This window comes from Aspergillus pseudotamarii (genome assembly GCF_009193445.1).
Source record: "Aspergillus pseudotamarii strain CBS 117625 unplaced genomic scaffold BDV38scaffold_9, whole genome shotgun sequence".
NCBI classification, from domain to species: Eukaryota; Fungi; Ascomycota; class Eurotiomycetes; order Eurotiales; family Aspergillaceae; genus Aspergillus; species Aspergillus pseudotamarii.
Genome location: NW_022475023.1, coordinates 241,640 through 262,986, shown reverse-complemented (window position 1 = coordinate 262,986; position 21,347 = coordinate 241,640). Strand labels below are relative to the sequence as shown.

At 48.8% G+C, this 21,347-nt stretch overlaps 8 protein-coding genes across 8 annotated transcripts; 4 read left to right on the top strand and 4 right to left on the bottom strand.

Annotated features, from left to right (window-relative positions):
* Nucleotides 1–697: 697 nt before the first annotated feature.
* Nucleotides 698–1,887, bottom strand: BDV38DRAFT_297212 (alkene reductase; the record flags this gene model as incomplete). Its single annotated transcript, XM_032063083.1, has 1 exon — nucleotides 698–1,887. Exon 1 carries the CDS (start codon nucleotides 1,802–1,804, stop codon nucleotides 698–700), a length of 1,107 nt encoding a protein of 368 aa, XP_031917080.1. The 5' UTR covers nucleotides 1,805–1,887.
* A 974-nt stretch (nucleotides 1,888–2,861) lies between these two features.
* BDV38DRAFT_238499 (acetoacetyl-CoA synthase) lies at nucleotides 2,862–5,181 on the top strand. Its single transcript, XM_032053673.1, has one exon. The coding sequence runs from the start codon at nucleotides 3,187–3,189 to the stop codon at nucleotides 5,023–5,025; it is 1,839 nt and encodes a 612-aa protein (XP_031917079.1). The 5' UTR covers nucleotides 2,862–3,186; the 3' UTR covers nucleotides 5,026–5,181.
* Nucleotides 5,182–5,198: 17 nt separating this feature from the next.
* On the top strand, nucleotides 5,199–7,131 carry BDV38DRAFT_219085 (nucleoside phosphorylase domain-containing protein). Its single transcript, XM_032052764.1, has one exon. The coding sequence runs from the start codon at nucleotides 5,580–5,582 to the stop codon at nucleotides 6,657–6,659; it is 1,080 nt and encodes a 359-aa protein (XP_031917078.1). The 5' UTR covers nucleotides 5,199–5,579; the 3' UTR covers nucleotides 6,660–7,131.
* A 475-nt stretch (nucleotides 7,132–7,606) lies between these two features.
* Nucleotides 7,607–10,473, top strand: BDV38DRAFT_297210 (ankyrin repeat-containing domain protein; the record flags this gene model as incomplete). Its single annotated transcript, XM_032063082.1, has 3 exons — nucleotides 7,607–8,867; nucleotides 8,898–8,966; nucleotides 8,997–10,473. The coding sequence occupies 3 exons, from the start codon at nucleotides 7,607–7,609 to the stop codon at nucleotides 10,154–10,156; spliced, it is 2,490 nt and encodes an 829-aa protein (XP_031917077.1). The 3' UTR covers nucleotides 10,157–10,473.
* A 120-nt stretch (nucleotides 10,474–10,593) lies between these two features.
* On the bottom strand, nucleotides 10,594–11,558 carry BDV38DRAFT_279468 (Tim17/Tim22/Tim23/Pmp24 family protein; the record flags this gene model as incomplete). Its single annotated transcript, XM_032059026.1, has 6 exons — nucleotides 10,594–10,651; nucleotides 10,709–10,932; nucleotides 10,990–11,203; nucleotides 11,264–11,290; nucleotides 11,363–11,478; nucleotides 11,544–11,558. The coding sequence occupies 6 exons, from the start codon at nucleotides 11,556–11,558 to the stop codon at nucleotides 10,594–10,596; spliced, it is 654 nt and encodes a 217-aa protein (XP_031917076.1).
* A 404-nt stretch (nucleotides 11,559–11,962) lies between these two features.
* BDV38DRAFT_279467 (MFS transporter) lies at nucleotides 11,963–13,772 on the bottom strand (the record flags this gene model as incomplete). The annotated part of the gene is made up of 5 exons (XM_032059025.1): nucleotides 11,963–12,285; nucleotides 12,348–12,959; nucleotides 13,014–13,426; nucleotides 13,488–13,549; nucleotides 13,617–13,772. 5 exons carry the CDS (start codon nucleotides 13,770–13,772, stop codon nucleotides 11,963–11,965), a joined length of 1,566 nt encoding a protein of 521 aa, XP_031917075.1.
* An 881-nt stretch (nucleotides 13,773–14,653) lies between these two features.
* Nucleotides 14,654–15,096, top strand: BDV38DRAFT_238458 (uncharacterized protein). Its single transcript, XM_032053672.1, has one exon. The coding sequence runs from the start codon at nucleotides 14,763–14,765 to the stop codon at nucleotides 15,027–15,029; it is 267 nt and encodes an 88-aa protein (XP_031917074.1). The 5' UTR covers nucleotides 14,654–14,762; the 3' UTR covers nucleotides 15,030–15,096.
* Nucleotides 15,097–16,347: 1,251 nt separating this feature from the next.
* BDV38DRAFT_268735 (valine--tRNA ligase) lies at nucleotides 16,348–21,231 on the bottom strand (the record flags this gene model as incomplete). Its single annotated transcript, XM_032056830.1, has 6 exons — nucleotides 16,348–17,326; nucleotides 17,591–17,638; nucleotides 17,858–18,854; nucleotides 18,912–20,921; nucleotides 21,006–21,113; nucleotides 21,201–21,231. The coding sequence occupies 6 exons, from the start codon at nucleotides 21,229–21,231 to the stop codon at nucleotides 16,348–16,350; spliced, it is 4,173 nt and encodes a 1,390-aa protein (XP_031917073.1).
* Between the last annotated feature and the right edge of the window lie 116 nt (nucleotides 21,232–21,347).

Below are 21,347 nucleotides of genomic sequence, written 5' to 3'. Positions count from 1 at the left end.
TAAACTGTGAGAGAGGAATGTAAGAAGCTCTATCTTTTCGGGAACTTCTGTGTTTGTCTTTTTAGTTTTGTCTACCACGGTTCCTACTACGTGAATTCCTCATGTGATGAATATCAAAGTATATTGTCCCCTAGGATACTACTTCACAAACCCTAAGAAGTGACAAGCACCAAGATTAGAGTGACTTAGAGATTGAATGAGATTAGCCTCTTTTCACATGAATCAAGATATCCCCTGTGAAGGAGAGGGACATTCATACATTAGCAGGGGGAAAGAAAGTCATGATCTTTAGCGAAAAGAACCTAAACTAGGAAGTAGAAGCGTTTGGCAAGGCTTCACGTTCACAACCTCATAACCAAGATCGCGTTCGGTAGTTTAACGGTGAGAACATGCTCTATTTCGGGCAAAACCTGGGTTCGACTCCTGACTGGCGCATTACGATTTTTGTTTTCAGCCTTATGATTGCCATGTTCCACTGGATAAGGCACTCAAGAAAGGAACACTTTGATGGCCCTTTTTCAAACATTACATTTAGCTCTTTTTGTGAGTGGAAGAAACTTGCTATGTCAAAGACAAGGGAGGAGCCCTTTCACTGGCTTATAATATAGCGCTCTATATATATAATACTATACAACCGATACTCCAGCTTACTATCCTCACTTATACCCCATAGTACATCCCAACACAAAAAAGTAGACTAATTCTTCAAATGTGTCTGAAACTCCGAGCTAAAAGGATAATCCGCATACCCATGACACTGCATCGGCGTATAGAACGTATCCCGATCATACTTCTGAAGCGGAATACCACGCTGCAACCGAAACGGCAGGTCTGGGTTAGCCAAGAAATGCCTCCCAAAGACAACAGCAACTTGATAACCCTGATACTCCTCCTCTATCGCCTGACGTACATTCTCCGGTGTATAACCCCCAGCAACCAGTACCGGAGTAGTCTGACCCCAGATATCGAGGAACGGCTCGATCCCCTCCCGCTTCTCACAATCCACATTATTGATGACCCGCGACTCAATAATATGTAAATACGCCAATCCAAGCTCCTTCAGCCGCCTCACCAGATATGAGAACTGAGGCACCGGATCCGCCATCTTCATCCCCTGCCACGTATTCCAGGGACTAATTCTAAATCCCACACGGTCCGCACCAACAGCCTCAACGAGCGCTTGGGCAACTTCAACCCCGAACCGTGCTCGATTTTCAATACTCCCGCCCCACTGGTCCGTCCGCTGGTTACTGACATCCTGAATGAATTGATCAACCAGGTACCCATTAGCGCCGTGGACTTCAACACCGTCGAATCCCGCCGCAATGGCATTCTTAGCGGCGGTTGCAAAGTCCCGAATGAACCCCTGGATATCGTCTTCGCTGAGGGTTTGGGGGACCGTCGCCCCATCGTCCATGGGAATGGCACTAGGCGCGGAGACTTCGAACCCTCCTTCCTTTTTGAGAGTTGATGGGTCGGCAGCACGGCCTAGGGCAATTAATTGGCAGAAGATATAACTCCCCTTGGCGTGCACGGCGTCGGTGATTTTCTTCCACGCTTGGATCTGCGATTCGGTAAAGAGGCCTGGGGCGTGCGGGATGCCTCCCGCTGCTGCGGATATTAGGGTTGCTTCGGCGATGAGAAGGGTCCCTGGGACTGAGGCGCGTTGTTCATAGTAGTTGGTGGACATGGGGAGTGGTACATGATGTTCGTCAGCGCGGAGTCGAGTCAGGGGTGCCATGACTACTCGGTGATTTAGGGTGATGTTGCCTATACGTAGAGGCTCGAAAAGTCGTGTCGACATGGTGGTTTGAACAGCGATATGATCGTGTTAGGGATAGGTGCGATGTGAGATGTGTGAATGAGTGAAGGATGGATGGATTCGGGCTGTGTCTTTTTGGTGATTTTGCGTATATATATATACAATTTATATTCGGATTTCCTTCTAATTTTGCGCATGTTGGATTATTAATGATCTTAGGATAGTAAACAAATTTTTCATACCCACCTAGTGCACATAAATATGATCAAAATGCTTTGGGGTAGCTCTTACAAATCCGGTCGACCATTTCTCCAAATCCATTACCGAAAGCGGAAATTCTGCCCTAATCCCCAATTTGCCAAGACCGTGTGTCTTCACCTTATATACAACGTACTCCTACTATACTTACTCCTCCTGCCTTGTCGGTTTCTGTCTCTGAGAGCTTTGTGTCGTTCCTAGTATGGAAGGTGAAATAATATGATCATGAAAATAGTAAAGCTGCAGCCTTATCTTGAAACTTACCCTGATATATCTCCATCGGCACCGACGACCACCAGCTATCGCAGGGCATCATTATATCCCCCAAACAAGAAAAGGAAACGAAAAGAATTACCTCAGACTAATCACAAGAAATTAACAAATCAAATACAGTCTAAAGCCCAAGATGCATGATCCCAGTGAATATATTTTCTTGTCATTTGGCTTTTGTGACTACAGTCCACTCCCAAGTAAGATAGAAACAAATACCGAACCCAAAGGCTAACCCTAACCAGTCCAGACACTAATTACCAATTAAGTACTGCCATCTCGGGTAGAACAGCTCTAATAAATCCCCCAGGTTCCTACAGATAGTTCTAGATCTAGTCACTAGCATCCAATAGAATTGCAATCCGGTCCAAATAGGGTTCAAGACGGTGGAAATAAGCAGTGGATATATTCCCCCGCATCTCCGCATAACCCGATCGATAACCGAGGCGACATCGGCGTATCTTCAATGTCTACTTATAAATAGTACCAGTCTGTAACACCATAATTATCTGTTCAAGTTTGACATTTCCTATGAAAGTTCAGCTTACCTATTCATCTATCTACCGTATCACCTTATAAATACATCCATTCAGACAAAAACAACAACAACGATGACCTCCCCATCCTCCACACTTCCCCGCAAACTTTGGGAACATGCCAGCCCCCAATCCACGCAGATGTGGGCCTTTAAACAGAAACTAGAAGCAGAAAAGGGCCTCCAACTCCCCGTATGTCTCTACACAAGTCTCATATCAAATAGCACACCCCTGTTTAACACCATCTAATAATAAAACCAACAGACATTCCACGACCTCTACCAATGGTCCATCAACAACCGTGCCGCCTTCTGGGCCTTCTGCTGGGATTTCTTCCCCATCATTCATGAAGGTAGCTACATGACCGTTGTCGATGAATCAGCCCGTATAGACAGCATCCCGGCCTGGTTCGAGGGCATCCGTCTCAACTTCGCCGAGAACATGCTCTTCACTGGGGAGCGGACCCCGAATGGTGATCTGAAAATCACAACCACAAACAAAGAAGATGGTAAAATTGCCCTGACGCAGATTCGTGAGGGTGGCTCTGAGCCACCGATTAGCATTACCTGGCGCGAGCTGCGACAGCGAACGGGACGGTTAACTCAGGCCTTGAAGGCAGCTGGGGTTGTCAAGGGTGATCGGGTCGCGGTGGTGGCGAGTAACAGTATTGATACGTTGGTTGTGTTGCTGGCGACGACGGCGCTGGGCGCGTTGTTTTCATCGGCTTCGACTGATACCGGCGTGAAGGGGATTCTGGATCGATTGCTGCAGCTGAAACCGAAGTGGGTGTTTGTCGATGATGCTGCAGTTTATAATGGGAAGCGGATTGATCTGCGGCCTAAGATTAGAGATATTGTGGGTGGGCTGGATGGTGTCGAGGAGTTCCGGGGTGTGGTTGCTGTGCCGCGGTTTGCCGATCCGGCTGATCTGACCGGTGTGCCTAAGACGCAGTCGCTGGCGACGTTCCTGGCTCAGGCAGGCTCGGATAAGTTGGAGTTTGTGCGCATTGGGTTCCGTGATCCGTTCCTGGTTGTTTATTCGTCTGGAACGACGGGCAAGCCGAAACCGATTGTTCATGGTGTTGGTGGATATATTCTCAACGGTAATAAGGAGGCCCGGTTACATAGGCTGCATGGGCCGGAATCTGTCGTGCTGCAGTATACGACGACGGGATGGATCATGTACCTGTCCGCCATTACGGGGCTAATGTTCGGCGGGAAGCCCATCTTATATGACGGAAGTCCCTTCCTACCCGATGTGAAATTCCTCATCCGATTGCTGGGCGAGTACAAAGTTACTCATTTCGGTACTTCGCCGCGGTATCTGCAGGAATTGCGGAAGAACAATGTCCGGCCGAGGGATATTGCGGACATCTCCAATCTCTCCATCGTTACTAGTACCGGCATGGTGCTGTCGGGGTCCTTGTTCGAATGGTTCTACGATGAGGGCTTCCCCGCCCATACGCAGCTGGCAAACATCTCCGGAGGAACCGATCTAGCTGCCTGTTTCGGTCTCGAAAACCCCCTGACGCCTCTATACGTGGGCGGCTGCCAGGGACCCAGTCTCGGCCTCCCCATTGCGGCATACGACCAAGCGGATGAAGGAGCTTCTGGCGTCAAGGGGAAGCCAGTTCCAGACGGAGAGCCGGGCGAAATTGTCGCCACGGCTGCATTCCCAACCATGCCAGTGAAGTTCCTCGGAGATGACGGACCGCAGAAGTATTTCGACTCCTACTTTGCCCGGTTTGACAGTAAGTATTCCCCACCCTGCTCACATGTTGTCCCTGATTTACTAACAATGGGAAAAGACGTCTGGACCCACGGCGACTTCATCAGCATCCATCCCGTTACCAAACAAATCTTCTTCCTCGGCCGTTCGGACGGAGTCCTAAACCCCTCCGGCATCCGATTTGGGTCTGCCGAAATCTACAACGTGATTGACACACGATTCGCCGATGAAATCGCAGACTCAATCTGCGTGGGCCAGCGCCGGCCCCAGGATACCGATGAATCAGTGATGCTCTTCCTGCTCATGCGACCGGGCCGCAAATTCACGTCGGAGTTGGTGGGACGGGTCAAAGAGGCGATCCGGAAGGCTCTTAGTGCGAGACATGTCCCAAAATATGTCTTCCAGACGCCTGAGATTCCGGTAAGTTGCCTTCCTGCACGTGGTGGTGAGCGCAAGCTAACGAGTGTGTAGACGACGGTTAATCTCAAGAAGGTTGAATTGCCGGTGAAGCAGATTGTTTCGGGGAAGAAGATCAAGCCCTCGGGGACGCTGTTGAATGCGAAGAGCTTGGACTTTTATTATCAGTTTGCCGAGGTTGAGAGATTGATAGAGCCTAAGAGCAAGCTGTGAGGTGTGGAAGGGTTGTGTTGTTTTGCGGTGTAGACAATATAGGGCTTAATGAGACTCGGAAATATGCAATAAGATATGCAATGCTCAGGGCAGCTAGACCCTCGGTTGTGGATAAATCTTTCACCAATCAGATTACATTGGCCGTGGCAAGGCTATTGGGGTTCCCCGAGGCTGAGGCTGAATCGTGCGGAGCCTTGAATTAGGTATTAGTCGGCTACGGAGGACACATAGCTGCTCTCCTCCTGATATCTATCTCTTATTCCTTAACGAACACACAGATTTAAGTTCGATTGAAGCTAGTGTAACTCACCAAAGGGAATCTGGTACCAAAATCTCCGTCTCGATCAGCACGATCAACACTCAATATATTGACCGCTCTGTCAGACCTTCGCACGATGCCGCAGAGAGGATCAGACACCGAGCAATACCCAGAACATGTTTTCAACAAAATTAAAAGAACAAAGATCCATACCGATGACAACAGTTCTAGGCCCAAATGGAGTCATCATAGCTACACCGTCGGTTGGATTTGTGCTGTCGAGCCCGAACACGTCGCCGCGACAGTCTTTCTCGACGAAGAGCACGAAAGCCTGGATGGTCTGTCTAGCAATGATAACAATACCTACAAATTAGGGGAGATTGGAGGGCATAATGTTGTCATTGCAGTCATGCCGAATGCATATGGCACCACATCTGCATCATTGGTTGCAAGGGACATGCTGCACAGCTTTCCGAACATTCGAACGTGTCTCATGGTTGGCATCGGCGGCGGGGCACCAAGTTCCAAGCATGATATCCGGTTGGGGGATGTCGTTGTGAGTAGTGCTCACGATGGAAATGGTGGTGTGTGGCAGTATGACTTTGGGAAGAGAATCCAAGGTCAAAGCTTTCAAACAACAGGATTCTTGAATCAGCCACCGTTATTTTTGCAGACAGCGGTGAAAGCATTGAAAACCGAATATAGGCTTCGCGGTCACTGTCTTCAGGAAACCATTAGCGATGTCTTGGAGAAGAATAGTCGAATAGCGAAAGACTATCAGCAGCCGAACTCGAACACTGATAGGCTTTACAAAGCCCATGTTATCCACCCAACTGGGGAGGAAAGCTGTGCTGCAGTTTGTGGCGATGAGCCGTCTAATATCATCAAGCGGCCGGAACGCGAGGAAAATCCAGCAATTCATTATGGTCTCATTGCTTCCGCAAATCAGGTTATGAAGGATGCTGCCATTCGAGACACATTAGCAGAGGATAACAATGTTCTGTGTTTTGAAATGGAAGCAGCAGGATTGATGAATCATTTCCCATGCTTGGTGATTCGGGGTATATGTGACTATGCAGATACGCATAAAAATACGGAATGGCAAGGGTACGCAGCAATGACAGCGGCTGCATATGCCAAAGACCTTCTTTACCAAATTCCTGCGAACCAAGTCAACGCGGAAAAAAGGATGGCCGAATACATTACGGGTGGTTAGTTCTGACTGACTTCTGTCCGCATGCGAACAGACTTCTGATTATTAGCGCAGACGTTCAGATCGGCATGGTCGGAAATAGAGAAATCAACTTGAGTCCGGATCGAAAAACTGATACCCTTGGTCAACAACCCAAAGAAACAGAGAAATATTCACTCAACGAGCAACAGAAACGTGAGTTGCTTGACTCGTTATATTTTGACCAAATCGATGCCCGCCACGTTAATATTAAGAAAGCCCATGTCAAGACCTGCAAATGGTTGCTAACACAGGGTGAATATCTTGATTGGCTTGACCAGAAGAAAGTAATGAAACATAACGGCTTCTTATGGATCAAGGGAAAACCTGGAGCCGGGAAATCGACCTTAATGAAGTTCGCTTTGGAGAAAACGCGAAGGAAATATAAGGAAAAGAACAATATCTTTATTGCCTTCTTCTTCAACGCACGCGGTGACAATTTGGAAAAGTCTACCCTTGGGATGTATCGATCATTGTTATTGCAGCTCCTCAAGGGGCTGCCAGAGCTTCAAGATGTTTTTGAGTCTCTCGAGTCGACCACGTCAACACGCAATGGGAGACCTCATAAATGGGATGTTGAGTCACTTAAAGAACTTTTTGAAGAAGCTGTGCAGCGTCTTGGACAGCATCGTTTGATCTGTTTTATCGACGCTTTGGATGAGTGCGCCGAGGATGAGATTCGAGACATGATCAGCTTCTTCCAAGTCATAGGTGGAGACACAACCTCTGCTGGTATTCAATTCTATGTCTGCCTTTCAAGCCGACACTATCCTCATATCACCATTCGAAAAGGCACCACCCTAGTTCTTGAAGGACAAGAAGGACACCGCCAAGATATTGCCAACTACTTGGATACTGAGTTGAATATCGGAGACACTGATCCTGCCAAGCAGATTTCCAGTACTATTCAGGACAAGGCACTAGGGGTATTTATGTGGGTGGTGTTAGTCGTAGGCATTTTGAACAAGGAGTACGATAGTGGAAATGTTGATGAGCTTCAGGAACGGCTTCGAGCGATCCCAGGAGACTTACACCGGCTATTCCGGGATATCTTAATTCGTGACAGCCGCGAAAACGGGCGGTTACTGCTATGCATTCAGTGGGTCCTGTTTGCGAAGGAACCATTGACGCGAGAACAACTCTACTTTGCTATTCATTCTGGTATTAAACCTTTGTCAGCATGGGATCCTGATATGATAACACCATCCGTTATGGACCGATATGTTCTCGATTGCTCTAAAGGACTTGCTGAAGTCACCAAGGGCAAAACACAAACAGTCCAATTCATCCACGAGTCAGTCAATGACTTTCTCTTGAGAGAGAATGGATTAATGGAAATCTTTTCAGACCTTGGAACGAATTTTCAAGGACAAAGCCATGAGCGTTTAAAACAATGTTGCCTCACGCAGATGACTATCGCCACCGGGACAAATCTAGGGCTCTTTCTCCCCAAAGCATCGTCTCCAGAAGCTACACAGCTCCGTCAGTCTGTTGATAGAGAATTTCCATTCTTGAAATATGCTATTCAAAATGTTTTGTACCATGGAGACGCGGCTGAAGGAGGCGGTGTCAACCAGTTAGGTTTCATCCAGACCTTCCAGCTTGACCGATGGATTCCGCTTTACAATCTGTTCGAAAAGTATCAAGTGCGCCGGTACACTCCCGACATGAGCTTCCTATCCATATTGGCAGAACATAATCTGGGAAATCTCATTAGCATCCATCCATCGAATCTATGCTGCTTTGAAGTGATGAGCGGCCGTTATGGGGCGCCAATATTTGCAGCGCTGGCTACAAATAGCGGCGAAGCGGTCCGCGCCTTTCTAGAGGCTCAAGTGCACGCGACACCCCCAACATCTTTGCTCCGCATAGCGTACAAGCAGTATTGTCAAGATGCAAATAAACAGGTCAGTTTCAGACGTAATTTTGTCTTTAACCGAGAGAGGGGGGTACCCTTTCACCTCCTCCAACAAGATGATGAGGTGATCCTTATGGCCTTCCTAATTAGATCAGACCAAATCGACATTGATTTACAAGACGTTTTTCAACGGACACCACTATCACGTGCTTCTAGTATGGGCCAGCAGGTTATCGTGAAGTGGCTTATTGAGAATGGCGCTGAATTAGACTCAAAAGACCGCTTTGGCCAGACACCGCTGTCATATGCTGTTGCCAATGGACATGAGGCTGTCTGTAAGCTGCTTCTTGAGAGTGGTGCTGAAGTGAATTCACAGGATGCAAATGACATGACTCCACTGTTATATGCCGCCAGTAATGGGCATGAGGCCATTTGTAGGCTGCTTCTTGAGAGTGGTGCTGAAGTGAATTCACAGGATGCAAATGACATGACTCCACTGTTATATGCCGCCAGTAATGGGCATGAGGCCATTTGTAAGCTGCTTCTTGAGAGTGGTGCTGAAGTGAATTTACAGGATGAAGCTGGCAATACTCCACTTGCACGGGCGGCTGCGTGTGGACACGAAGGAATTGTGAAGGTCTTGCTGGCTGTCGACCGGATTGATGCTGACAGAAGAGATGCGTTTGGTCGAACACCGCTAATCTTGGCTATTTTGGACGATCAACTAGCGATCGTTAGAGTGCTCCTCAAGTCTGGTAGAGTCAATGTGAACGCCTTGGACGATGAGAAAAGAACCCCACTGTTGTTGTTGTTGTTAAACAAATGCAAAACTGTCACCGTCGTCCACCACGATGAACGGGGCACATTTGTGGCCATCGAGAACATAGAACCTACATATCTTTCATGGAATGCCCAAAATACCCGGGAAGAGATTGCCAGATTGCTTGTTGACAATGGTGCTGATGTTAACCTGAGCGACTGCGATGGTCGGACACCACTATCATTCGCCGCTGAGAGGAGCAATGACAACACTATCACGATGCTACTTGAAAAAGGTGCAGCAGTCGACGCGAAGGATAATACTGGTCGGACACCATTGTCGTGGGCTGCTGAGAATAGCAACAACGAGAACGGCATTAGAATCCTACTTGACAATGGTGCAGCACTTGAATCTAAGGATGACGTTGGCCGGACGCCATTGTCGTGGACTGCTGGTCGATGCAAGAACTATGTCTTTCATGTACGTGCTTGGGGGTATTATAACCCATGGAATAGTGAGGGGTGGAATGACATGAATATTATGAGGATCCTACTTCAGGCGGGTGCAAATGTGGAATCAAGGGATATTAATGGTCGGACGCCACTATCATGGGTTGCTCAGAGTTCGCATACAGAAATTTTTCAAGTTCTCCCTGAAAGGGAAAATGACACAGGCATCATGTCTCCACCGCGGGCCTCAAACCCTTCCACTCGGTCCATTCGTGATATCACAGAGCTCCTTCTTGAGAATGGTGCTGATCTCAATGCGAAAGACCACCATGGCTGGACCCCACTGCGATGGGCTAATGATTGTGGTAATGAAGACGCTGCCAAATTCCTCGAATCTGCCGGTGCCATACAGTAAACCGGAATTCATTTCAGAATTCCATATTTTTGTCATGAGTATGCAGATTGCCAAAACTCTACACGGCTAGCTGGATACCCTCTCTTGCGGCCCATTCCTGCGGAAGACCGCTATTCTTTCGTTCCATCCGGGTCTCAGAATTCGGTATGGCTTGAATTGCTCTAGCCTATCTACAATCCTTGAGCCCATATGCCCTAGCAGCATCAACTCCCCCATCCGCCTGCGGGAGGGCTTTCATCACTCAGCAGCTTACTTGGGCTGCGCACGGTGGGCAGCACCCCCGTTCAAATAGGATATCTTAGTCCAGCCCATCCAAACGTAAAGATAATACAGAGGAAAAAATCGACAAGAAGTGAAAACACAAGCGCCGTCTATACGCCGAAGTAAAAGTGCTGACCCGGCCGCTCAAGATAAATCGCACACTGATGTAAGGTCGTCTATTTGTTGTGGATCAAGAGATTGCGGAATGAATCCCAGTGATCGCAGTCGGAATAGCTATGAAATGTCAGTCAGGAACCATCGGGAGGAATTAAAAAGCATAAAGGGACATACATGTAAACCATGCTACTCTTCAAGCTCGACATGAGGGAGTCCGGGTGCCAGCGGAAGAGGTACATAACCATCGCCCAGCTCACGCTGGCAAAGACTGGCCATGCATGTTTCTCTATGTCGGCTCGAGTACCGGGGTTTATGAGGGAGGAGAGGGGGTGCATGTTCGGTTGCACGGACAGCTTGGCAAGAGCCAACAGCACCCGGGCAAAAATGTAAATGACAATCTACCATGGTCTACGTTAGCCCAGGTTCATCCATGCTAGGGTGTTTATAGTCCGTACCTGCTGGGTAATACTCGTCTTGTTCCGGCCGAACACGGCATACCCTCCCAGCAGACCAGCAAAGAAGCTGTCAAATCGTCCCTCCTTTCCGACTCCAGAGGGGTTCACGTTTCGCAGCACAATCATAGAGCTCTTGTATATGAAAGCGAAGGTCGCGAGGTTCCGGGCATGCTGCCGTGTGGCTTTCAGGACAAGCTTTGCTTTTTCTCGGAAGCTATAGAGTCTATCAGCACACTGTCTGGTATAGCTGCCGTGCCCAGAAGGGATTCCTTACGTTCCAGAGCGAAAGAGAAAGATCATTCTATAATGGAATACATCAAAATATCAGCTATAGTTCCCCGTGAAGTGGAATCTTCTCCGGTCGTGGACATACACCAAAGCATGCGGAAACCGCACTTTTGCGCCGTATACTGCGCCATTACGGACAGTCTTAACTAGCGCGAGGAGAGGTGCAAGGTCGGGGTTGGTGACCAGAACATCTAAACGGGACTATACGGCGATTAGAAAGATATGAGCGGGCGACTGGAGGGTAGTGAGGTAACATCGCATCCTACCATGAGGGCATCCATAGTAACTCGTCGGGGACCTCGGCAGGCCGATCGGATGAGCAGCGCAGGTCGATATTGGGGGGGACAGGTTCACCGACGGAGATCACCCAATGTGTTTCAAATCATGGGGCGGTCATAAGATGGGGAATGGAAGTATTCTCTTAGAGAGTAAAATAAATATAGTAATTGAGAAGCCAGGACCACAGGCAGGTGGGGAGCAGCGGCAATTAAGGACATCTTCTGCATCCGCGCAAGTGCAAAAGATCCCTCGGCATGTGAGTCTCGCGCCGAATCTCCCCAAAAACGTCACTGGTCACGTGGCGGTCGGCTGACCACGGCCGATCCTCAGGCAGTCAGGCATACATACACATATACTCGCTCTCCCAGAAGACCACTTTAACCTACTAAAATGAATACCAATCAATCTACGAGGCACGCTTCCCACATGGCTCAAATGGGAGCAAAACCGCACACAGAGCCAAACCCCCATACAGCGCCGCACAAATAAAGACCGGTGCGGAAGTATCAGTATTTGCTGTGGTCGCAATAACAGCCGACATAACACCCATGAAACGGTGGAGAGCCACCGAGATCCCATTCCCGGTGGCTCTGTGGGCCGACGGTAGGACCTCAACCGTATATCCGTACAGACAAGCGGCGTAGATCTGCAAGGTGAAAGAAATGACACACGTATAAGCAACATTCTGTTGCTGGGATGTGACCTGAGAATAAGCAAACAAAAATGCCACTGGTAAGCAGTTAGCCAGGGGCAAGGAAAAAGAAAAATTACATGGGTCAACAGAAACGTACTGGTAAGTAGACCACCAATGACCATGGTATATCGTCGTCCTAAGAAGCGTCGGTTCGCCAAATATGCACTGACAATAGGCCCAAAAATGCTACACACTTGAGCAAGAGCGTAGTTTCTCCACGTTTCGTAAGTACTCGTCACACCGAACTTGACTCCCCGGCTGGCCAGGTACGTCGGCAGGAATACGTTGAACAATGGATATGCGAGACCGAGCATTAGCCAGGACAGCCAGAGGAGGCCCATTAAGAGGACGAGTTTCCTCGTTGAGAACAGACTACGCAGATGGATCGAGAATTCGCTAACGGAAAACTGTGAGGACCGAGAGTGTGCAGTTGTAATAGTCCCGCAGTCCTCGAGCTGTTGGAGAGTGATCGGACAGGATCGATGGTATTTTCCCGCCAGTTGATTGAAATGCTCAACCACCTCTGCGTCTTTCCCCTGTCCTAGCCTGAACTTGGGAGTCTCCTTAAACTTGACCAGTGCCACTCGAGCAATGCTCATCACCAAGATCATCGCTCCCATCGTATACATAAGGTATCGCCAGCCGCTGTTGTTCGCTTTGGTGCAAGGCATGAATGGGGCTTTGCTGGGATTGGAGCAACTATAATTTGCTAATCATAACCACTGTGAGAGACAGTCCCATTCTAGCTATTGAATGAACTCACGCATAAACCCCCATGCTACCAATCCGGCAATCGTACATCCAACCCCCCACCAAGCCGCAAGTCCCGTTACCAACCACTGCTTGTTAGACGGCAAGTACTCAAGGAGAACAGTGGTGTCAAGGATCAGATTTCCCCCAGCGCCGAACGCGGAGAAAGCGATGAAGAATCCCAGTGATGCCCAGCTAGGAGATGCACCGGCGACAATGGTGAAGGCAGAGCAAATAAACAGCGATATATTGAATGCGAGTCTCCGACCAACGATGTCGGCACTCAGACCCCAGAACAATGCGCCTACTAGCATGCCTACATACAGTGCTATTGTGAGACCCTTTGGGTAGGAGGGCTGAAACTCATACGCTGCTTGGGTAGCGATGATACCCTGGAGAGACACCTGAAGGGCGTCCACGCCGTATCTGGTAATGATCATGAGCCGGGTTCGCTAGAGACACAGTGATTGCAATCGAACGTACATACCCCATGCCGCAAAGGAAGAAAAGCCTCCAGTGATATGGTGTCCACCCGATCTTGTCCAGAGCCTGTAATTTTCTCGCGTTAATTTTCATATTCGAAGACAGGATGCGCATATAGATCAAAACAATTTACATTGTTCACCAGATGCATCTTCCTATTCAAAGCCGGATCCAAGTCCAATGCTTCAAGAATATCGTGGGCAGTGGACCCACTACTCAAAGGGAGACTGTTTGATGCCGGAGCTGATCTGTCATCATCATACTGTGCATGTTTGCTTGAGGCGTTCATCTTGAGTTAAGAAGTAGGATAGGACCACCGCCTTCGATGATCTCAAGAGGGTTGACTGTGCAAAAGTTCTTCACCTGCAGCAGAAGAACCCCGCAGTGGTGGAAGTATAAATTCATGTCACTGACCCACAAGCAGGGCTATCATTTCTCTATCCAAGTTTCTATAGAAATGCTTTTTCTTTTCTGTTCCGTTCCTGAACCTTAACTTCATTTATATACTATCTTAATGCGAGAGCTATCGTTTTCATTATCATAACAAGATGATCAAAACACTTCGTTACAAGATCCAGGAATTAACAGTTGGAAAAGTATCAAGATTCACCCATATTGCCCAAGTCGCTCTCTGGTTATCGACCATCTATGGAATTATCCGTTTGCTATGTCTTATTTTTTCAGTCAACACAACCTCCCTCATGTGCTGCTTTTTCTTGGTTGAGTGCACCTTTATGTGTGTGTTTCTTTCTTCATCGCCGTATTAATGACTCCACATACAACCACTACTGCTACCATTAGTCCAGATGAATGTTGTGGGGAACAATCATTCACACTTGCCAGTGCTAAAGGGGAACTTGACCTCCATCTTCCACGGCTCCGTTTGATGGGACAGCAAGACCTGCCACTGGTGGACGTTTTTATACCATGTTATGGGGAGTACTATTATAACCTCCCCGATGGGGATTCTCTTCACCAGGCATTGAACTACTATTCAGCAATCAAAATCCCCCAGTCAAACAGGTTAGGCAAAAGCTTCGCTTCTGGGTCAGGGTGTGTCATTCGTTACAGTAAACTCCTTAAGGCCGGTGGCTTTCCCACACTCAGAACAGTAGAGGACGTCACATTATCGTTCATTCTCACCCAGTCGGTGGATCAGATCCTCATCCTCACAGGAATGGTCCAGTTAGGGTTAATCCCTGCGTCATTCGAAGGACACGTATTCCAGACTAGCCGTCACAAAGTTAGCGTATCGGAGCAGATGCTAACTTAAGAGTCCATGTCCAAGCAACTCTATATCACCACGATATCGTCAGCTCTCGCATGGATCGGGTTCAGCCTTACCTGGGAGATTGTGGCTAGATTTTTGACGAATATTTTTAATCCGCTTGCATTAGCTTCAGGACAGCAGCTTGTTCCCACCACCATGCTGAGGCTGCAGATGGTCCTTGCGATTTCATATATCTCAACTTTCTGGCTATATGAGTGGCTTAGAGCTCCGCACACAGGATTTCGTGTATCAACCCTTCACCACTTGAGAGAATGATTTCTTGCAACTCGTGAGTGTAGGACTAACTCCAGCTTTCATTTTTTCATTCTAACGCTATTCGAAGGACACGTGTATGCCCTCTTACATTTTTCCCTTTCCTCTTCCCAGTTATCCGGTAAACGACCTGCTAGGTCTGTGGTCACAGGGAGCACTCAGAACCGGTGGAATTTGCCAACTGCCCGTCAATCACAAGTGAAGCAATTCTGCAAAGGCTTTCCTGCTCCCACGGTTCTGATAAATATGATATTTTTCTGGAAACATCCGTCACGATAGCGTACTCAATCAGCAATAAAAACGTGAACCCGATCAACTCTTTACCACAGTAGCCTGGCCGCCAGTGTTACTCCTATGCTATCTTACTCTGACCTCAAGCTTCACTCCCCTCAGGTGCAGTATTTGGCCATTACGATACCTGAACCGCGGATTGGCCCTAGGGCCTTATCCGAATCATGCTCAAGCCGTGTTCCCAAAGGAGGAAGTTCGATTTGCGGTGATCAAACGCCAACCACCACCACTAGGAGAGTGTTACTATCTTGTACTCATTCCGTTTGCATTGGTAGTGTTAATGTCCTTCGCATTGGTCATCTGATGACTGGGTGAATCCTAGTAGTCTTCTAGCTAGGTTTCTCAGTGGAGTGCAGAAAGCAAGATACGATCATGAGATTAATCCAGTGTCCCAGTCACCGAATCCACTTGGTCAAAGAACTCTTGCTCTTGAACATGCTTCTCTCTGACACATGACTACAAACTATAAACCAGTATCCCCGGCCATCCAAGTAAGAGGAACATGGGGTTCTTTGATGGTCACACCAGGAAATTCTGGTTCAGTAACCCAGCTTTCAATGAGTTCTGCTGAAGCCTACTTAAATATAAATTGGAATAGACTACAACACTATTCTTAACATACTTTATCAATACTTCATATCTATATATTAAGTATATTGATCTCTATATGAAGCTAATAGAACTCAAAATCACTTTAATATACTTAAATTAATATCTTAAGATAGCGATATATAGTGCAAAAAGGACATACTTCTTACTACATAACCATAGCCTTTCTATTGTTCCCCACAGTTACTCTATAGTAATAGTAGTAAGTATTAGGGCTGGAAATGTAACCGGCATACCTACTCGAACTTTTTTTTTTCGTTGTAGAGAGCAGTAGTGCAAATCTATACACATGAACAACATCAAACGGGGTTTATAGAGAAGCAGCTATATTGCTTGGCATAGTCAACAGAGAAACCAATCCGCCGGTAACGCCTCGTGCGTGATAGAAAAAAGAGGGAACTTTCATCAAATGAATACATTTTTAAGCCGTCTTAGCCCTCTTCCGGCCCTCATCCTCGGAAACCTCATCCACATCCATCATATCGGCATCCTCCTCATCCGATTCCATGCCGGCACGCCGCTTCAAACCCTTCATCTTCCTCGTCTGTAATCCGCCCAGATCTTGCTTGGTCAAGTGCACGCGACCGATCTTATCACCAATGGAATCCATGCCAATGTTCTTCTTCATCTTAATCTCCTCGTTAGGCCGCTTGCCTTGCTTCATAGCCTCCTTCATGACATCCCGAGGAGCCTCCTGGATACGTCCAACCTTGAAGTCAAATTTGGGACCGATCTCCTCCAACTCCACCCGGGGGAGCTTGTGTCCACTGCGCTTCGTCTTGATCTTGTACCACCGCAGGTGAATAACAGGCGACAAGCCCTCGGTGGGTTCCTCGGCCGCAACCATGAGCGCATATTGCAGGCCCTCCACATCAATCTTATCCGTGGTTTCGCCCTTGAACATATCCATGAACATGCTCTTCAGCATGACATGCACCGACGACGTAGGATCATCCCAGGGCGTTCCGGAGAAAAGCAGCAGCGGCCGTAATCCCATCCCAACGTTCATGGTGAGGTTGTTCATCGAGGGAATCTGGTCTCCATCCGGGCTAGGAAGCAACAACAATTCACACATGTCGAGCAGCTTGGCATTGAAAACCCGAGCCATAGTCACGCAGTTCGGTCTCTTCTTATTGCTGCTGCCGAACACCACCATACCACAGTCGTTCTTATCGGCCAAGAACTCGAGGCTCTCGGCACTTTCGAATGGGCGAATATTCTCATTCTTCTTGTGGAACAGGAGCGAGTTCGGCCGGGTCAGGGAGTGCAAAGTCTTAAGAACCGTGTGGAGCGGTGTCGGGCATTTCGAGCCGTGCAGTAACAATGTGCGCTTGGCTCCTTCGATGAGCTGGGGTTCTTTGGCTTTGAGAATTCGCGCCGTGCGCGGATTCTTGGGTTTTCTGTCGCAGAGATTTTTCACCGGTTAGTATTCCGACGTCATACGCATCCTAGGACAGATATCTATGGCAGAGCTTACACTTCTCTGAGCATCATCTTGAAATATGGCTTCGCGGTGGAAAAACTTCCAGATGGTGCCTGCTCAGCGGCTGATCTCTAGTGAAGATCAAAAATTAGAAAAAGGCGGAACGAAAAGTTTTGGCGGAAAGGTCTTGGCGTTTCTTATCGATAAGCTTATTACCACCCAGCCCTCTGTTTTGTTATACATACGGAGTACATCCATCTCCACTATGCAGTCAGCCTCCCAAAGGATCCTGCTTGAATAATATCTTGCTTTCGATATCCTACAGGAAGGTTGACAAGGACCAGGGCAGTATGTCAACTATCCTAAAGCCGTCACCCAGGAAACAATGTATACCTCGTGTACTAGAAATGACAACAAAAATGAAGGTACAAAGTAATTATTTGAACGGTCTTAAATTCACCTTTTATAGGGTAACTATATGTAGAGCTCATCTACTCTCTACTCTAACCGCAGCTTCTCGAATTCGCGAATCTGTTCTTCCAAACGAGCAGTCTCGCTCTCGGCATCCTTGAGCTTCTTCTCTTCCATCTCGCGCACCTCAGGCTTGGCCTTCTCCTTCCATGCAGCACTGCTCATGAGGTTAGTCTGACGAGTCACGACAGCACGGGCTTTCTCAAGGCTGGCCTTGGCCTTCTCCTCCTGTTCAAGAGCGACCTCCTTGGACACGCGGAGGAAGACAGCTGCCTCAGAGCCAACAGCAGACACCACGCAGCCCGATGGCCGAGTAGTAGTCTCTGGACCCTGGATGCTGAGATCGCCCAGGAACTTACCACCCAGAGACTTGACGCTGGTCAGTTCGTCCGAGAGGGTCTTGTGGCTGGTGGCATCGTAGGTCTGGATGATGATGTCTCCCTTGGTCTTGACCTCATACTGGGAAAGAATCGAACGGATGGCACCAGAGGTCTTCAAGATAAGTTCATAGGCAGCTTCAGCCTCGGGGTCGTTGAACTCAGCCTTATATTCGGGGTACCGGGCCTTCATGATGGAAATAGTGTTGTCGTTAGGACGGCGGGGCAGACGCTGCCAGAGCTCCTCAGTGACGAAGGGCATGATGGGGTGGATCAAGGCCAAAGCACCCTCAAGAGCAGTGTAGAGAGTCTGCTTAGCCGACTCCTGCACCTCAGCTGGCACTTCAGGAGCGAGGAGGAACTTGGAGTTCTCAATGAAGACATCACAGAGCTGAGCGTACCAGTACTGGTACACAGTAGTAGCAACAACGTTGAACTCACGCTGCTCCAAAGCCTCGTTAATCTCCTTGGCAGCAGAGTTGAACTTGTGCAAGATCCAGCGCTCGGAAAGGGACTCGCGACCAGTCTTCGAAACGGCAGGTTGAGGCTTGAAGTCGTCACCCAGCTTGCCGAGGACGTATTTGGTGGCCTGGTAAATCTTGTTACAGAAGCGACGGTATCCGTGGATAACCTGAATGTCAAATGCAATATCACCACCTGGGAAATAGTTAGACATGATGCGTCGAAGTTAGGGAAGATTTGAAAGTTACATACCACCGGTAGTGTAAGACACAAGGGCAAAACGCAAAGCATCAGCACCACACTCAGGGATACCCTTAGGGAAAGCCTTCTTCTGATACTTGGTAGCAGTAGCAACCTCCTTCTCGGCAAGGTTACCAAGAAGAAGCTTATCATGGAGGGTCTGGAGCTGGATACCCTCCATAACATCAATGGGGTCAATGACGTTACCCAAAGACTTGGACATCTTACGGCCTTCCGAGTCTCGGATCAGAGAGTGGCAGTACACCTCCCTGAAGGGAACCTGGCCGGTCAACTTGATACCCAGCATAATCATTCTGGCGACCCAGAAGAAAAGAATATCCCAACCAGTCTCCAGAACGGAAGTAGGATACAAGTTCTCAAGGTCATGGGTCTTGTTGGGCCAGCCCAGGGTAGAGAAGGGCCACAATCCAGAGGAGAACCAGGTGTCGAGCACATCAGGATCCCTCACCAAATCGAACTTCTTGCCAGGGAACTTGACCTCGGCCTTCTTCCGAGCCTCCTCTTCAGTACGGCCGCTGACCCAGAGGTTGCCGTCACTGTCGTCGTTTTCCTCACCCTCGATCTTAACAAAGTAAGCAGGAGCCTGGTGACCCCACCACAACTGTCTGGACAGACACCAGTCGTTAATGTTCCTCATCCAGCGGAAGTAGTTCTTTTCGGCAGACTCTGGCTTGATGACAATGTCACCCTTTTCGACAGCCTCGATGGCAGGCTTGGCAAGACTTTCCATCTTCATCCACCACTGGGGCTTGAGGATGGGCTCGATAACATCGTTGGACTTGGCACAGCGAGGGATCTTCATAGGGTTGTGCTCCCACTTGACGTAGAGTCCCTTCTCCTTCAGAAGTTCGATGACCTTGTAACGAGCATCGAAACGCTTCATACCGGCAAAGATACCACCGTTCTTGTTGAAGGTACCATCGTCGTTCATCACGGAGATGAACTCGAGGTTGTGGGCCTTTCCACGGTTAAAGTCATTGAAATCGTGAGCCGGGGTGATCTTCACAGCACCAGTACCGAACTCAGGATCCACATCGGTGTCTGCAACGATCGGAAGCAAGCGGTCCACGAAGGGGTGCTTGGCAAACTTGCCGATCAGCTGTTGGTAGCGTTTATCCTCGGGGTGAACGGCGATACCAGTATCACCAATCATGGTCTCAGGACGTGTAGTGGCAATCTCAATCCTTTCCTTGGTGCCATCAATCTCGTAGCAGAAGTGAGTCAAAACACCAAACTCGACCTTCTTTTCGTAGCCGGGCACATCCAGCAGGGTACGTCCTTCAACCTCTTTGTTCTCTACCTCCAGGTTGGAGAGGGAGGTGTTCAGAGCCACACACCAGTTAACCAAGCGGTTGGCACGGTAGATGATGCCCTCTTCGTGCAGGCGAACGAAAGTCTCGGTGACGGCAGCGGACAGGTTAGGGTCCATAGTGAAGGCCTCACGAGACCAATCAAAGGAACCACCAACTCTGCGCAAGGCGTTCTTGATGTTGGCGTGGTATTCGTGCTTCCATTCCCACACGCGGTCTGTGAAAACCTCACGACCCAAATCGTGGCGGGTTTTCTTCTCCTTCTTCCAAAGCATCTTCTCCACGACGCTCTGGGTGGAGATACCGGCGTGGTCCATACCAGGCAACCACAGGGTAGTCTTGCCCTTCATACGCTGCCAACGAATCATGGTATCTTGGAGGGCATTGGTGAGGGCGTGACCCATGTGAAGAGATCCGGTAACATTAGGAGGAGGAATAGGAATGACGAAGTAGCCCTCAGGCTTGACCTTGTTGTCAGAACCGAATTCGGGCTTGAAAAGACCGCGCTCCTCCCACCATTCATAACGGCCGGTTTCGATGACCTTGGGATCGTACGCATCGGTGGTTTTCTCCTTCTCGACCTTCTTCTCTTTCTTCTCGGCCTTGGGGGCAGGGGCAGGCTTAGCTGCTGCCTTGGCCTTTTTCTCAGCGAACTTCTTCGCCTTCTCGGCCTTGCGCCGCTCACGCTCCACTATACATTCAGAGCTGGTGTCAGACGTTGCGATAGCCAGTCGACGCACTTATGCGCCAGGTTCGTGAACGACAAGGAACATACATTCTTTCTCGGTCTTCACCTTAGGAGCAGCCGCGTCGGCATTTTGGTTTCTCGTCTGGTCATCGGCTTGGGGGGGAGTATCAACCACGGGAGCCGTGGGCTCACCAGCTGTCATGACACACGATTCCGTTAGCTTCTGATCTATAGCTCGCAGATGGGCCCGATAATGAGTCATGGCGAACCAAGAGAACTTACTGGGATTTTGGGGGGCAGAAGGCTGGGCCATCCTGGAAAATGATCGATAGAGAGGAGGGGGAAATCTCCAAGGCGCCGATCGCGCCACGAATTGTCGGATAAGTATCTTGACCACCGGTGACTCCAACGGCGATAGAGAACAAGGAG